This window comes from Oncorhynchus keta, unplaced genomic scaffold (assembly GCF_023373465.1).
Source record: "Oncorhynchus keta strain PuntledgeMale-10-30-2019 unplaced genomic scaffold, Oket_V2 Un_contig_16603_pilon_pilon, whole genome shotgun sequence".
NCBI lineage: Eukaryota > Metazoa > Chordata > Actinopteri > Salmoniformes > Salmonidae > Oncorhynchus > Oncorhynchus keta.
In genome coordinates, this window is record NW_026280008.1 from 11,590 (window position 1) to 29,404 (window position 17,815).

A 17,815-nucleotide genomic window follows, 5' to 3' on the forward strand; every position below is an offset into this window, starting at 1 on the left:
GGACATGTATTTGCTTAGGCATTAATCCTGAAACACATGGACATGTATTTGCTTAGGCATTAATCCTGAAACACATGGACATGTATTTGCTTAGGCATTAATCATGGAAACACATGGAAATGTATTTGCTTAGGCATTAATCCTGAAACACATGGACATGTATTTGCTTAGGCATTAATCCTGAAACACATGGACATGTATTTGCTTAGGCATTAATCATGGAAACACATGGACATGTATTTGCTTAGGCATTAATCATGGAAACACATGGAAATGTATTTGCTTAGGCATTAATCATGGAAACACATGGACATGTATTTGCTTAGGCATTAATCATGGAAACACATGGAAATGTATTTGCTTAGGCATTAATCCTGAAACACATGGACATGTATTTGCTTAGGCATTAATCATGGAAACACATGGACATGTATTTGCTTAGGCATTAATCATGGAAACACATGGACATGTATTTGCTTAGGCATTAATCATGGAAACACATGGACATGTATTTGCTTAGGCATTAATCATGAAACACATGGACATGTATTTGCTTAGGCATTAATCATGGAAACACATGGACATGTATTTGCTTAGGCATTAATCCTGAAACACATGTATTGTTATTGTGGCATGGCATCGGGCTCCTGAGTGGTACAGCGGTCTAAGGCACTGCATCTCAGTGCTAGAGGTGTCACTACAGACATCCTGGTTTGAATCCAGGCTGTGTCATGACCATGATTGGGATTCCCATAGGGTGGTGCACAATTGGCCCAGTGTCGCCCGGGTTTGGCAGGTGTAGGCTGTCATTGTAAATAAGAATTTGTTCTGACTTGCCTAGTTAAATAAAGGTAACTTTTTTTATTATTGTGAGATTCAAACCTATGATTTCCTGCTCCCTATCCATGAAATGAGTCGACCACGCCATCAGGATGGAGCTGGCATGACATGTTTTTTTAACTCATACAAAGCTGTTCATTTTAGTCTATTCAAACAGACCCTATGTCAAAGGAAACAAGCACTCATTAACATCAGATGTGGCCAATTAGTGGGTGAAGCCAACACACCTGAACACACTTAACCAGATAGAGGATAGAGAGTTTTGTTGATGCTGAGAACGGAACGTATATGTTTTTAAATAATATTCTTAGAACCTTCTTTGAACTATACTTGTGTTTTCTTGTGGTTTTTATGGACAGTTTTCTTAATTCTCTGAGAACATGACTTTAAATAGAACCACGAGGAAACATGCAGAAAACGTTATGCTTTTAAGTACTGAAATTTCCACAGAAGAACGTTGTTTCTTAACGTTCTCTGAACATTCTGAGAACATGACTTTGAATAGAGGAAACCTGTAGGAAACGTTATGGGAAGGTTGTATGCAAAACAACCGTAGTACAACCCCACTCTCGCCAAGCACTAAGAAACATATGGTTCTCAGAACATGATGTGCTAACTGGGTACTCTAGTGACCTGCAGCACAAACTACATCAGATAACCATCCCTGTTCATATTAGGTGACGAAACCATAATGACCCTGCCCTGTTAATCCATTCAGGGTGAATGAAGGATGCTCATAACTTCATACAGATTCAATAAAAACCACCAGGTTCCACAGCCCAATTCAGTTGCGTAATAACACAGATTGGCAAGAGCAGGTATGGTGACAGGCAGATATGACCTCATTGTTGCTGGACATATTTGAAGTACTGTTACCAACACATTTTCCTGCAACACTTGCAAAATATATGATTGATGTAGCCTTTCCTACAACCTGTCCATTATTCAGCCTTGAAAAGAAAGCCTTGAGAATCTACAGGCAGGTGTCACACATAATAAACTAGGCCTATGTAAAACTGGGGAATTCCAGCATCAGAAACATTTTGATCAACAAAGTGAATTATAACAGATATTATTTTTAAAAATTTCAATATCAACCATTTTCAATGCATGTTTATGAAAATACTTTGTCATTGATTCTAAACTCACCTTATGAAAACATGAACAAAAATAATCCCAAACCAGTGATGCTGACAAAAAAAAACTTTTCAAATTCAAATGCTCCGATTTGAGCAAACTCGGCTAAGAAAGATGACTTCAACACACAGAGAACCAAACCCCATTCTCAATCCATTTTTTATATCAGCAGCGATAGAGGAACCTGCCCTCTTGACGTTCAATCTAGTTGTGTTTCCCCCTTTCCTCTTTATGAAAGACGGTTGGAGAACAGTCCCAAAGATGATTTCACTGGCTCCCGCATCACTTCAGATGCACCCTCTTCTTCAATGAGATGTTGCTGCGCGCCGCGCTATCACTAACTTGACAATACTGCCCTCTGGTGGCTGTCGTTTTAAATTAGTTAACACCTCTGTCACACTTGAAATATCTTGTGCTTCGTACCCACCACATACTCTCAAAATGATAAATAGATGCTTTCACGTTAGTTCACCACTCTGTATTGATCTGTCAGAAAGCCATTCGTCAGATCTTGTTCACTCTATGGTAATCAGCCTCTCACACATAGCCCTAGGTTTAGTGACTAATTATGTTAGTAATTGCTCTTGAGGACAAGACAGAGGATATGAGGGGTATAAGTATTGAGGCTTACGAAACACGTTTTTACTATAAGGAACAACATTATAAACAAAACATGCAACAATTCCAAAGATTTTACTGAGGTACAGCTCATATAAGGAAATCAGTCAATTGAAATACATTTCACATGACAGGGAATACAGACATGCTTCTGTTGGTCACAGATACCTTAAAATAAAGGTAGGGGTGTGGATCAGAAAACCAGTCAGTATCTGGTGTGACCACCATTTGCCTCATGCATGGACACATCTCATTGGCATAGAGTTGATCAGGCTTTTGATTGTGGCCTGCGGAATGTTGTCCCACTCCTCTTCAATGGCTGTGCAAACTTGCTGGATATTGGCGGGAATGCTGGAACACACTGTCGAACACGAAGATCCAGAGCGTCCCAAATATTCTCAATCGGTGACATGTCTGGTGAGTATGCAGGCCATGGAAGAACTGGGACATTTTCAGCTTCCAGGAATTGTGTAAAGATCCTTGAAACATGAGGTGATGGCGGAGGATGAATGGAACGACAATGGGCCTCAGGATCTCATCATGGTATCAAATTGCCATCGATAAAATGCAATTGTGCTCGTTGTCTGTAGCTTAAACCTGCCCATACCATAACATTTACATTTAACCACATCGCCACCATGGGACACTCTGTTCACAATGTTGACAACCATCAAACTGCCCGCCCACACAACACCGTACACTTGGTCTGCGGTTGTGAGGCAGGTTGGACTACTGACAAATTCTCTAAAACTACTGACAGATTCTATAAAATTATGTTGGAGGTGGCTTATAATAGAGAAATTAACATTAAATTATATGGCAACAGCTCTATTGGGCATTCCTGTAGTCAAAGGCCAATTGCACGCTCCCAAAACATGGCATTGTGTTGTATGACAAAACTGCACATTTTAGAGTGGCTTTTTATTGTCCCCAGCAAAAGGTGATCATGCTGTTTAATCAGCTTATTGATATGCCACAACAGGTGGATGGATTATCTTGGCAAAGAAGAAATGCACACTAACAGGGATGTAAAGATATTTGTGCACATTTTGAGAGAAATATCAATTTTGTGCGTATGGACAATTTCTGGGATATTTTATTTCAGCTCATGAAACATGGGACCAACACTTTACATGTTGCGTTTATATTTTGTTTAGTGTACATTTCTATGACATCATTGGTAGGCTATTTCCTTTACAATATTGAATGATCAATAAAAATGAAAGGGTAAATGTGAGTATTATTTGATATTATATCAACGTTATTGGGGGAGGGGGGGTAGAAATGTGTCATAGCAGATAGACTGCTTTCTGATCAGTTACAGTTACAAAAGCTCATTAAACTTCAAATAATCAGAAGTTATAGGAGGACGGCTCATTGTAATGGCTGGAAAGAAATGAATGGAACGGAGTCAAACATGTGGTTTCCATGTGTTTGATCTGTTTGACTCCGTTCCATTAACTCCATTCCAGCCATTACAATGAGCCTGTCCTCCTATGGCTCCAGAGCAACTACAGTTAATTGATTCATTTTAAGATAGCTAGGTGAGATAACCACATACAGTATCACAGTCGTAGAAAGTCTAACTTTTCCTCAATAAAGCAGTTATCAGCAAAGTCACCTGCTGCGACCCCTAATGGGTTGGGACACTGTCTGAGGTCACCTAGATAAGATTACTATCATGTACAATGACATTTTAGTAGATTGATTTTAGGAAAGTTCATATTTTCAGGGTCATGTTTTATTGTTTTGTTGATACGGTGGATTGACTTGGACAGAAGCTGTTGGAGGAGTATTTTGGACATCAAAGGTTAAAAAATAATCATCATAATAATAAGATCTGCCAACTCAGGTACAAAGCATAGAAGTAGAGTCTGTCAAATACCTTGTTTAACCTCAGGGCTCTGGCACACTGTTTAGAGCATCATTACAGGGTCCTACCTGACCCATTACTTCACAACTAAAGATAACTCTACCTATATGCTGAGTAGCTGAGTAGACAGATCTTAGTCTTGGGTTAATAACACTCTTGGGTCCATAGACTAATCTCTAGGCATCTTAGGTGAAAGCTCTCTTCAGATAACAATTGATAACACCCCTCCTGTCTATTAAAGCAAGGCACATTCAAGGTTTGTCCTTTGCAGATAACACTCTTCAAAGAACACATGTTATCTTCCTGACCACAATGATGACTATAAATGACATCCATCAAGCCCAACAGGATTAGTTAGTGCAGACAAGCCAAGACATCAAGATGTGGTTGTATTTGTATTTGGGAATGGCAGTTTTTCTCAGTGTCGAGAGCAAACCATTGAACAAGGGGACACACAACAAGTTGCTAGTGATCTCCTTTGATGGTTTCCGATGGGACTATGATCAAGACGTAGACACCCCTCACATGGACAAGTTAGTGGTAGATGGAGTGAAGGCAAAGTACATCACCCCTCCGGCTATCACCATGACGTCCCCATCTCACTTTACCACCATAACTGGTAAGGCAGAAGAGTTACAAAATGCTATTGACTTGTTGCGTGCATTTGAGCAGCGTGTTTGAAGTTCTCAATCAGGTGCATATTAATCAAAAATAAGAAGTATTTCCTTGGGTAACATGTGACTACGGGCCCAAGTTACTGTTTCAAAACTGGTTTTGAAGTCAAATGTAGCCTACTACTGTAGATGGATTATTGACTGTTGATTTCTTTGGCCAAATATTTCAATTCTTTCATAAAAACAGTTTTGTTTGTGGCATGTGCCCAGAAAATGCCAGTCCTGACCATGATCTCACTCACGTTACTAAGTAGCCTCACTTGCCAGTGTTCTGGGTGGCAGGTAAGCCTAGTGGTTAAGAGCTGACTAGGTCAAACATCTGCCGATGTGCCCTTGAGCATAGCACTTAACCATAATTGCTCCTGTAAGTCGCTCTTATCTCTACTAAATTACTCAAATCTAAATGAAATGTTCTTTTGGATTTTTAGGACAATCTATTATGTCGTTCTGCCCCTGAACAAGGCAGTTAACCCACTGTTCCTAGGCCATCATTGAAAATAAGAATTTGTTCTTAACTGACTTGCCTAATTAAATAAAGGTACAATTAAAAGAAAATAAATCAAATGTACACTGTATATGTGCACATACTGTACATATCCTTCGGGTCCTAACTATTTAAATACAAATCTGGTCAAACTTGCTGCTTACTTTATCTCTGGGCAAATGACCTCACTTTAATCTGACCCTAGAGTTATTCCTGAGAAATGGAAATCACCTTATGTTTTCATTTGTTAATGCAGGAAAAACCTACAAATCTACAGACAATTTCTAAATGTTCTCTTATATGACAGTGATAAAAATAAAAAAATATAGTACAGCAATTAAAGTTGTAAATGCCATCTTCGATATCCTTGATAAGACATCACTGAGGTTTTGGATACTGTTTATCATAATGTCATGACGAAAAGACCATTCAAACTGGAAGGTTGCTGGTGTAACAGTATAGACTTTACGTCCGTCCCCTCGACCCGACCTGGGCGCGAACCAGGGACGCTCTGCACACGTCAACAGTCACCCTCGAAGCATCGTTACCCATCGCTCCACAAAAGCCGCAGCCCTTGCAGAGCAAGGGGAACCACTACTTCAAGGTCTCAGAGCAATTGACATCACCGATTGAAACGTCACTAGCGCGCACCACCGCTAACTAGCTAGCCATTTCACATCAGCTACACTGGCATTAAAAAATATTTACATATCATTCTACTTTCTTCTCATATCTCTCACAGGGAGATGGATAGAGGATCATGGAGTTGTCCACAATATGATGTTTAATTCCACAACTCATCAGAAAGTCGTCCATAAAGCTACCTTGAAGAGGTCTGAGTGGTGGGACAATGGAGCCTTACCGTTGTGGATTACAGCACAGAACCAGGTGAGGAACTGGTCATGATTTGATCCTGGACATAAAATATCACAAGTGTTATTTGTCTAATATGCAGATTTAGCTTACAGTCCTCCTACCCACAGCTACAGAAACCACTGTCAGACTAGTTACATTGACCCCCCTTCCCCCATTTGTTTTGTACACTGCTGCTACTCGCTGTTTATTATCTATGCATAGTCACATCGCCCCTACCTACATGTACAAATGACCTCAACTAACCAGTACCCCTGCACATTGACTTGGTACCGGTACCCCCTGTATATAGCCTCGTTATTGTTATGTTATTGTGTTACTTTTTATAATTTATTGAATTTTTTACATTAGTTTATTTGGTAAATATTTTCTTAAACTCTTCTTGAACTACACTGTTGGTTAAGGGCTTGTAAGTAAGCATTTCACAGTAAGGTGTTGTATTTGGCGCATGTGACAGATAACATTTAATTTGACTTGATTATTTTTAGGTGAATGAAGTTGCTCTAATGAAAGTTAAGAGCCCTACTACACCCTGTAATTAGAAGCATACATACAAGCATACATACCTTTTCTTCTCTTTCAGGGCCTGAAAACAGGTTCCTTCTTCTTTCCAGGAGGAGCCGCCAACTACAGTGGTCAAAGTGTAAACCGGGTGGTGGTTGAGGAAACAGGTCTACAAGATGATAACGAAACAGAGTGGCAACAGAATATTGACACTGTGTTGAGCTGGTTCACCAAAGAAGATTTTGACTTTGTGACTCTGTACTATGGAGAGCCTGACAACGTGGGTCATGCCAAAGGACCAGACCATCCTGACAGGAAAACCATAATAAAGCAGATTGACCGCACCATCGGATACCTGAGGGAGGCCATCCAGCGAGATGGTTTGACAGAAAACCTGAACATCATCATCACCTCTGACCATGGCATGACCACCGTCAAAAAAAGACCTCTTGTAGATGAAATAATCCTCTCTAAATACCTGAATTTCTTCAACTTGGTTTATTTTGAGCTCCTTGACTACGGCGGGTTTGGAATGATCACGCCGAAGAAAGGAAAGGAACAGCAGGTTTATGATGCTCTCATGAAGGCCCCAAACCTCACAGTCTACAAGAAGGAAGATATGCCAGAGAACTTTCATTTGTCCAAGAATGACAGAATGCAGCCTATTATTGTCATTGCTGATCTAGGTTTCAACTTAAACTCGGTAGGTACTGATATTAACTTTAAAGACACTTCACATACTATGTATAAAGTAAAAAATGGTAAAGTACCAATATCACAGATTTAAAAAATAAAAACAATTATGATATGCATGTAATTTCAACAGCGGTTCATCGTCTACGTAAACAAAGGAGATCATGGATTCCACATGGACGAAATGGACATGAAGACCATCTTCCGTGCTTTTGGACCAGATTTCAAAAAGAGTTATCTGTCCGAGCCCTTTGACAGTGTCCACATCTACCCTCTAATGTGCAAGCTGCTGCAGATAGATCCAGCCCCTAACAATGGTTCCCTATCTGTCACTGAGGGCATGCTGGTGCAGAACGGTACGAGCTGGGAGCTTCTCCTAGAAAGCATTTTAGTATCAAAATGCATGAAAGGGTCTATTAATTCATTCTAATACAGGAAGATATCAACCTTAATGTGTGCTCCACTGATTATACTTCTTCTATAAGATAATTATCAAGACTGACATGACAAATGGTTATATCAAATCAAATCAAATTTATTTATATAGCCCTTTGTACATCAGCTGATATCTCAAATAGCTGTACAGAAACCCAGCCTAAAATATATCACATAACTAATGGTGCCATTCTTCTCTACTCAGGTGGGAGAAGAAATCAGATGTCCCTTGGTGTTTTGGCATCGATATTTGTCTACATTTTATTTGTCATGTAGTTATTTATGATGTTGGTTATTTTCCGTAATGTTCGTTAACTGAAAACATTTGCATAGTTGAATCAATCATTACCAAAACTCCAACAAATATTTTTAAGGAGGATCACATTCACTATGATGTTCATCAACAATATCCATCTGATTGTAATTATACACTGTTTCCAGTTTATTAGGTACACCTATCTAGTACCGGTTCGGACCCCCTTTGCGCCAGAACAGCCTGAATTCTTCAGGGCATGGAAACGTTGCTCAATTGGTATCAAGGAAAAACATTCCCCGCACCATTACACCAACAGCCTTTATTATTGACACCAGGCAGGATGGGGCCATGGACTCATGCTGCAATAGCCCATCTGTGGCAAGGATGGATGTGTTGTGCGCTCCGAGATGGCGTTCTGCACAGCACTGTTGCACTGCGCAGTTATTTGCCTGTTTGTAGCTTGCACAATTCTTGCCATTCTCCTTCGACCTCTCATCAACGATCTGTTTTCGCCCATAGGGCTGCCGCTGAACGGATGTTTTTGGTACCATTCTCGGTAAATCCTAGACACAGTTGTGCATAATATAATAAGCCCAGGAGGCCGGACGTTTCTGAGACACTGGAAACGGCGCGCCTGGAATCGACGATCATACATACCATGCTCAAAGTCGCTTAAAGTCACTCATTTTGTCCATTCTAAAGTTCAAGCCGTCTTTATCCACGGAGTGTACAAAACATTAAGAACACCTTCCTAATATTGAGTTGCATGTCTATGTCATGGAAAGAGCAGGTATTCTTAATGTTTTGTACACTCAGTGTATAGCAAGCCACAGCCACGTGACACACTGTCTGCTAACCATTTTTGGGAACGGGGTGGTGTGCCTAACAAACTGCCCACTGAGTGTATGTTTAATAATCAAACCAGTCAGCATTGGCTGAAATAACTTCGTCTAGAACCTACATGTAATACTGACACCTGCCCACTGAGTGTATGTTTAATAATCAAACCAGTCAGCATTGGCTGAAATAACTTCGTCTAGAACCTACATGTAATACTGACACCTGCCCACTGATGGTTCAGGGGTTTCAAGTAGCCTGATTCCTTTGAGAAGTTGTTGCCTTTCATTCTAAATGTCAGATTTTATTTGGAGTCATATTTTTTGTTTAAATATTTGTTCCAACTGTATATTTATTTGTTGTTATTATGCTTTAATAAACGTGCACGATGAATGAGTATTGCAGTTTTAAAATTAAAATGTTTAACAGGAAACAGGTTTTGGATCTAAAGGTGTTATTACCACCTGCAGCCAGCTGGGGATATCATTTTTAAAATAAATGTAAACAATATTTAACTAGACAAGTCAGTTAAGAACACATTATTTTAAGAACAAATTCTTATTTACAATGACGGCCTTCTGGTAAGAAGAGTGGCGGGGGCGTATGCCTCATGACTAACGAGACATGGTTAGAGACATGGTGTGATGAAGGAAACATACAGGAACTCAAATCCTTCTGTTCACCTGATTTAGAATTCCTCACAATCAAATGTAGACCGCATTATCTTCCAAGAAAATTCTCTTCGATTATAATCACAGCCGTATATATCCCCCCCCAAGCAGACACATCGATGGCTCTGAACGAACTTTATTTAACTCTTTGCAAACTGGAAACCATTTATCCGGAGGCTGCATTCATTGTAGCTGGGGATTTTAACAAAGCTAATCTGAAAACAAGACTCCCTAAATTTTATCAGCATATCGATTGCGCAACCAGGGGTGGTAAAACCTTGGATCATTGTTACTCTAACTTCCGCGACGCATATAAGGCCCTGCCCCGCCCCCCTTTCGGAAAAGCTGACCACGACTCCATTTTGTTGATCCCTGCCTACAGACAGAAACTAAAACAAGAGGCTCCCACGCTGAGGTGTGTCCAACGCTGGTCAGACCAAGCTGACTCCACACTCCAAGACTGCTTCCATCACGTGGACTGGGACATGTTTCGTATTGCGTCAGATGGAAATATTGACGAATACGCTGATTCGGTGTGCGAGTTCATTAGAACGTGCGTCGAAGATGTCGTTCCCATAGCAACGATAAAAACATTCCCAAACCAGAAACCGTGGATTGATGGCAGCATTCGCGTGAAACTGAAAGCGCGAACCACTGCTTTTAATCAGGGCAAGGTGTCTGGTAACATGTCCGAATATAAACAATGCAGCTATTCCCTCCGCAAGGCTATTAAACAAGCTAAGCGTCAGTATAGAGACAAAGTAGAATCTCAATTCAATGGCTCAGACACAAGAGGCATGTGGCAGGGTCTACAGTCAATCACGGACTACAAGAAGAAACCCAGCCCAGTCACGGACCAGGATGTCTTGCTCCCAGGCAGACTAAATAACTTTTTGCCCGCTTTGAGGACAATACAGTGCCACTGACAAGGCCTGCAACGAAAACATGCGGTCTCTCCTTCACTGCAGCCGAGGTGAGTAAGACATTTAAACGTGTTAACCCTCGCAAGGCTGCAGGCCCAGACGGCATCCCCAGCCGCGCCCTCAGAGCATGCGCAGACAAGCTGGCCGGTGTGTTTACGGACATATTCAATCAATCCCTATACCAGTCTGCTGTTCCCACATGCTTCAAGAGGGCCACCATTGTTCCTGTTCCCAAGAAAGCTAAGGTAACTGAGCTAAACGACTACCGCCCCGTAGCACTCACTTCCGTCATCATGAAGTGCTTTGAGAGACTAGTCAAGGACCATATCACCTCCACCCTACCTGACACCCTAGACCCACTCCAATTACTGCACACTGCCCTAACCCACCTGGACAAGAGGAATACCTACGTGAGAATGCTGTTCATCGACTACAGCTCGGCATTCAACACCATAGTACCCTCCAAGCTCGTCATCAAGCTCGAGACCCTGGGTCTCGACCCCGCCCTGTGCAACTAGGTACTGGACTTCCTGACGGGCCGCCCCCAGGTGGTGAGGGTAGGCAACAACATCTCCTCCCCGCTGATCCTCAACACGGGGGCCCCACAAGGGTGCGTTCTGAGCCCTCTCCTGTACTCCCTGTTCACCCACGACTGCGTGGCCACGCACGCCTCCAACTCAATCATCAAGTTTGCGGACGACACAACAGTGGTAGGCTTGATTACCAACAACGACGAGACGGCCTACAGGGAGGAGGTGAGGGCCCTCGGAGTTTGGTGTCAGGAAAATAACCTCACACTCAACGTCAACAAAACTAAGGAGATGATTGTGGACTTCAGGAAACAGCAGAGGGAACACCCCCTATCCACATCGATGGAACAGTAGTGGAGAGGGTAGCAAGTTTTAAGTTCCTCGGCATACACATCACAGACAAACTGAATTGGTCCACTCACACTGACAGCGTCGTGAAGAAGGCGCAGCAGCGCCTCTTCAACCTCAGGAGGCTGAAGAAATTTGGCTTGTCACCAAAAGCACTCACAAACTTCTACAGATGCACAATCGAGAGCATCCTGGCGGGCTGTATCACCGCCTGGTACGGCAACTGCTCCGCCCTCAACCGTAAGGCTCTCCAGAGGGTAGTGAGGTCTGCACAACGCATCACCGGGGCAAACTGCCTGCCCTCCAGGACACCTACACCACCCGATGTTACAGGAAGGCCATAAAGATCATCAAGGACATCAACCACCCGAACCACTGCCTGTTCACCCCGCTATCATCCAGAAGGCGAGGTCAGTACAGGTGCATCAAAGCTGGGACCGAGAGACTGAAAAACAGCTTCTATCTCAAGGCTATCAGACTGTTAAACAGCCACCACTAACATTGAGTGGCTGCTGCCAACACACTGTCATTGACACTGACCCAACTCCAGCCACTTTAATAATGGGAATTGATGGGAAATGATGTAAATATATCACTAGCCACTTTAAACAATGCTACCTTATATAATGTTACTTACCCTACATTATTCATCTCATATGCATACGTATATACTGTACTCTACATCATCGACTGCATCCTTATGTAATACATGTATCACTAGCCACTTTAACTATGCCACTTTGTTTACTTTGTCTACATACTCATCTCATATGTATATACTGTACTCTATATCATCTACTGCATCCTTATGTAATACATGTATCACTAGCCACTTTAACTATGACACTTTGTTTACTTTGTCTACATACTCATCTCATATGTATATACTGTACTCGATACCATCTACTGTACCATCACTCATTCATATATCCTTATGTACATATTCCTTATCCCCTTACACTGTGTATAAGACAGTAGTTTTGGAATTGTTAGTTAGATTACTTGTTGGTTATCACTGCATTGTCGGAACTAGAAGCACAAGCATTTCGCTACACTCGCATTAACATCTGCTAACCATGTGTATGTGACAAATACAATTTGATTTGATTTGATTTGAACAGCCCTTAGCCGTGTTTATATTGGCCATTTACCCCAAACCCCGGAGGTGCCTTATTGCTATTATAAACTGGTTACCAATGTAATTAGAGCAGTAAAAATAAATGTTTTGTCATACCTGTGGCATAACTGTAGTTATACTGCACTCTGACTGTTCTTTCAATGACAGTCTGACCAGGTGAATCCAGGTGAAAGCTATGATCCCTTATTGATGTCACTTGTTAAATCCACTTCAAATCAGTGTAGATGAAGGGGAGGAGATGGGTTAAAGGGGGATTTTTAAACCTTGAGAGGGTGAATGGCAGGGCAAAATATTGAGTGCCTTTGAACGGGTATGGTGGTAGCTGCGCTAGGCGCACCTGTTCTTCGTGTTTTGAACAATCAGTGTATATTTTTCACATTGATGCCGTTTATTTTTGTCTACGCCAAGGTTATTGTAGGGTTAAGTGGTGACGTGAAACTAAAACAACAAGGGTGATGAATAGGCTATGGGCTATTTATTGCCTAATGTAAATGATAAGATTATGAAACCAGCCATGATGAGTGGCTACACTTGTTGCGGTCATGTGACGAAGCATTAACCGGTCAAATGGAGAGTGAGCGCGCCCTGCATTCTATGTGACGTTAAACTGCTGTACAATCACCTCAGTTTTGGATCCGTGCGTGTCTAGGTTACTCAGCCTAAATCACAACTAGTCTCTAGTCACAACTGTTTTAAACGATGGCTGAATGTTTTGGGAACGACATATATATATATATATTCTACAATTGGGTTAAGTCTTAGAATAAAGAAAACATGTTACATTTCGTCTTGCAAGATGTCTCAAACAACACGGAGCAAAACACAACGACGCCTGAGGACTGGACTGTTGTAAGTCATTTACAAGTATTGTGTTAAGTATTGTGATTATTCATTTGTAGTTGTCCTGTATTTAAACTACTGCAAAGTGTACAGCAATATGTATTTCTTAGTTGAAGCTACATCGTTGCCACATGTGTCTGCAGCATGGCTTTTGGGGGGTGGGACCACCCTCTAGCACTGTAGAAAGTGGATGAGATTATTCTCCTCAGTTGACCAGAGTAGTGTTATAGGATAGTGTACTTGTAGTCAGGTGGATCCAGTTGACCAGAGTAGTGTTATAGGATAGTGACTGTTTTGGTTTCTAATCAACACCTTTCCCCTGTAAAGGTGTACTTTGCAGTCAGGTGGATCCAGATGACTATGGCAGTGCTGAGGTAAGCTGGATGCAGCATTTACAACCTCTTTGTAATTGTACAATCTGGTGATCACACGGGTCAAATGAGGAGCTCTTCCCAATGTGGTTTTTCTTGTTGTTGTTTGCAGCATTGTCGGTTCAGGTTCCATAATTTTTTATGCAACTTTCCAACACCTTATAAGGACACCTGAGGTTAGTTACAAACACTACAGATGATCCCCTCTGCAGTTGGTTTTAATTGTTTCCACATTTAAGCCTATATTATACCCTACCTTAGTTGGTAGAAAGGCGCTATATAAATCCAATCGGTTTTTGTTAATAATAACAATATTATTAACCTACCTACAATACCAGGACTGCTTTATACTCCAAAACAATGGCCAATACCACTTCCTCTGCAGATCCAGCCATTGTTCTTACTGAGTGTGACAGACTTGCTGCTGGCAGTCAGCTGGCTGGTAGGAGCAGTACTGTTCACCCAGGACTGTGATAGCCATGCCACCTGCTACAACCTACACATCGTTGAACAGGTATGTACACAGACGTATAATACATTCATTAACGGTAAGAATTGACTTAATGTTTCACTGAGAAATAGATGTCCAAGGCAGATCTAGATCCGGCCCAAATTAAGTAGAGCAGCAAATCTAGCCCAATTTGACGCCTCTTCAATTCTGTTAGATCGGGACAAAGGAGTCTGGATGTGGCTGACCCATTTCCCTTGTACTTGTGCACTGGAATATTCTGTACCAAAAGGGAACATGATATATAACCCCACAACAAAACCAATGATGGTCCTAGATATTTAATCTTCATGGATACGCAGAAAGGGAACACCATTTCATTGACACCTCATACCACGCTTCTCACCACTAAAATAGAAGTCAATGTTGGTTGACTCATGGTGACCACTGACGGAGAACCCCTGTCTTTTAACAGATCCTGTATATGACCTCGTTCTTCTACACATTGAACTATGTATGGACCCTGTACTCTGGGCTAAATAACAGATTCTACAGTAGCCTTCATGGATACCCAGCCCAAGTAGGTGCTACCTGACAAATGATCGTTTTGATGTCTGACACATTTGGTTGTCTGTAATTCCCCATATTCAACTGTTTGTTTAAAGTCTGGCCTCTGTTTTGTTGAAGTGCGCCACCAAACTGGGAAGTTTCAGCAAGATTGCTGCAGTCCTGTCATGGTGAGCATGGACTATTTCACAGATAGAGTATTTCATTTACATGTATTTATTTTACCTTATTTAACCAGGCAAGTCAGTTAAGAACAAATTCTTATTTACAATGATGGCCTAGTATATGCTTGACCTATTTAAAGTTCAGTAGATGTCATACATCCAATAGAGGGAGTATGCTACATGTCCTGTCCCCGTTTCTCCTTCCAGTGTCCTCCCCGTGCTGCTGATGCTGCCAGTGTTTGTAACAGGAAACATGGACCACTGTTACACAAACTTCAGCCAGCCTTACAAGTAGGTCTGTAGCATGCATCAAAGTAGGAATATTATCATGGAGAGAGTTTATTTTGGGATAGAGATAATTGTGTGTCAATAAGGTTTGCAGTTTTAGTAAGGCAATCAGAATCCATATCAAGCACTTCCGTGCTAAATGTTTGGTCAATTAATATGATTTAATCGTCATTGTTAATGTGTTTTTTTATTATACATATCGTTGATTTGAGGTGCATAACGGTTTGACTAAAGTCCCTCTCCCTGCATATTAGGTGCCTTCTAATGCACACGGAGGCACTCTTCATGTCCACTGACTTGAGCAAGATGGAGGTGGACTCAGCTTGCCGCCTGGGACACATGTACAGTATTGCTGTCTTCCTGGCAGTGTTCCTCCTCACCTTTGTTGGCATTGTGGTGAGTCAGCCTATCCCATGGTTACCAGCTTATATTTATTTTATTCAAACGTATCTTGGCTTCACACGTCTTTTGTCTACACCAGGTGCTCATGGGAAAAGCCCGCACTGTTTACAGACGTTGTGTGAGTTCTAGCGGTTTCCTCGGCGACAGGCAGTGGGCGTCGCTTCGTGTTCTGGACCGACACATGCTCCTCTACCCCTCTGTCTTCTTCTTCTGTTGGGGCCCAGGTAACTACAGTACTGTTCACCCAGCTCAGAATCCTAGGGCCCCCCGGCTTGCTAAATGATTTGTAGCAGCTGAAAATCACATTCTCCTTTTTGATATATTGCCTTATTTACCTTTTCATTTCAGCAGTGTTCCTGGCAGCCATGATTCTGTACAACTCCAAATCAGTGGAGGGAGTTGTGGGCGTCATTCTCTACATCTTACAGGTAAAACTGCCAGCTGCTCTGAAACCGACATCCAAGACGTGTGCAACCTCAGTCCATGGCTTAACTTTACTTCCTCATCCCAGGCCTTCACCTCATCCTCTCAAGGCCTTCTGAACTGTGTGGTGTACGGCTGGACACAGACACACTTCCGCTCAGCTAGCAAAGATGCTCTAAGGGACATGGACACCCAGACGCCACTTCTGAGATCTCAGAAGAAAGGCTATAAAACTCTATGGTCAACACCATCCCCCAAACCAGATGATATAGAATGATCTGGTATTCTACCGACACCACATTAATTTACTATGGTGGTTGTGACACTGGCAAAATAAATTAAACAAAGCCTTTTGTGCCAGACTGGGAGTGACGGTTTGGTTTTGAATCTTGGGGACAGTACCTTGGGAAGCACCTGTTATACCAATGAAGCAAAAACACCCTCAGCTGTACACAAGGGACAGCAGGGTCCAACCAGACAGAGGCTGAACTGCTGAGGCGTAAAAAAGGGAAGAACCAGGGAATTTACAAGGAGAGGAAGAGCAGCTCTGAAACAGGATCTGAGAGCTCTGTACTTTCATAGGAATCAGAGTCACTCCCTCCCTCACTTGTTCTGACTGCATCGCTCGTGCAAACATTGTCTCTACATTAGTGTTTAGAATTTCCCACAGTAGTTGGGGACAGCCGAGGATATTTGTGAAAGGCTTTGTAACTGACTGGCATGTCTTTGATTTAGAGGGGCCCTGATTGAGCCCAACCGTGTGGAAACAGTGAGCAGCCTGTCACTTTTCATCTTGATGGAACAAAGGCCCTCCATTCACAGAGATGCTGCTTGACGTACCAGTTTGGCCCGTGGTGTTGTGTGATGGTCGTAGATACGCAAGTGTGTGCAATGTTTAGTTTTCGCCCTACATGGACTTGGTCACAGAAATGTGACTGTAGGTTTATGCTCACTCCTTGGAGTTCAATTCTAAACGTTTATCAAAGGGGACAATTATTGCCTTGTATGAGGCATGAGAGCAGGATAAATACATCACCACAACATACAATTAATTTTTTTCTGAAATGCAAATGAAACTGAATGAAAAGAATGTGAATTTCCGGTCTGTCAATGCATTGGACTTTATTTCTGTTTAACTCCATCAATATGAAATGGCCATTGCAGCTCAAATATAGTAAGTGCTGCAGCCTCATCAAAACAATAAAATATTGTTTCACTCCCACATCCGACCAGCTGCATCATGGCAGTTATCAAAGATGAGGCTGTAGTCAGTGCCTCCAGCTTTGACGAAGTCAGAGACCGTCTTACTCCCTTTAAAGTTTTTGGTTTCAACTTTCTGCAAAAAGTTTTAAAAAACAATGTTTTAATCTGAAGGACTGTGTATTTGCCACTACAGAGTCATTTCAATAAAATATGCTTATGAAAGAAAGCTGATTGAATACTTGCCTTCCAGTCTCGACTCATGTGGCGTGCAGCCA

The 17,815-nt window shown here is 41.9% G+C and overlaps 2 protein-coding genes across 3 annotated transcripts; both read left to right on the forward strand.

Moving 5' to 3' along the window:
- Window positions 1-4,758: 4,758 nt before the first annotated feature.
- On the forward strand, window positions 4,759-9,621 carry LOC118372779 (ectonucleotide pyrophosphatase/phosphodiesterase family member 7). Its single transcript, XM_052502932.1, has 5 exons — window positions 4,759-5,087; window positions 6,369-6,514; window positions 7,083-7,706; window positions 7,830-8,052; window positions 8,337-9,621. The coding sequence occupies exons 1-5, from the start codon at window positions 4,850-4,852 to the stop codon at window positions 8,405-8,407; spliced, it is 1,302 nt and encodes a 433-aa protein (XP_052358892.1). The 5' UTR covers window positions 4,759-4,849; the 3' UTR covers window positions 8,408-9,621.
- Window positions 9,622-13,249: 3,628 nt separating this feature from the next.
- On the forward strand, window positions 13,250-17,698 carry LOC127919420 (transmembrane protein 116-like). 2 transcript variants are annotated; one of them, XM_052502934.1, is made up of 11 exons: window positions 13,250-13,683; window positions 14,002-14,048; window positions 14,158-14,221; window positions 14,431-14,559; window positions 14,969-15,073; window positions 15,181-15,230; window positions 15,432-15,515; window positions 15,767-15,908; window positions 15,994-16,138; window positions 16,266-16,342; window positions 16,426-17,698. In XM_052502934.1, exons 1-11 carry the CDS (start codon window positions 13,609-13,611, stop codon window positions 16,612-16,614), a joined length of 1,107 nt encoding a protein of 368 aa, XP_052358894.1. In that variant the 5' UTR covers window positions 13,250-13,608; the 3' UTR covers window positions 16,615-17,698. The 2 variants fall into 2 exon arrangements, with proteins under 2 accessions (XP_052358894.1, XP_052358893.1); XM_052502933.1 differs by having other exon boundaries at window positions 13,253-13,683; window positions 16,263-16,342.
- Window positions 17,699-17,815: the final 117 nt, after the last annotated feature.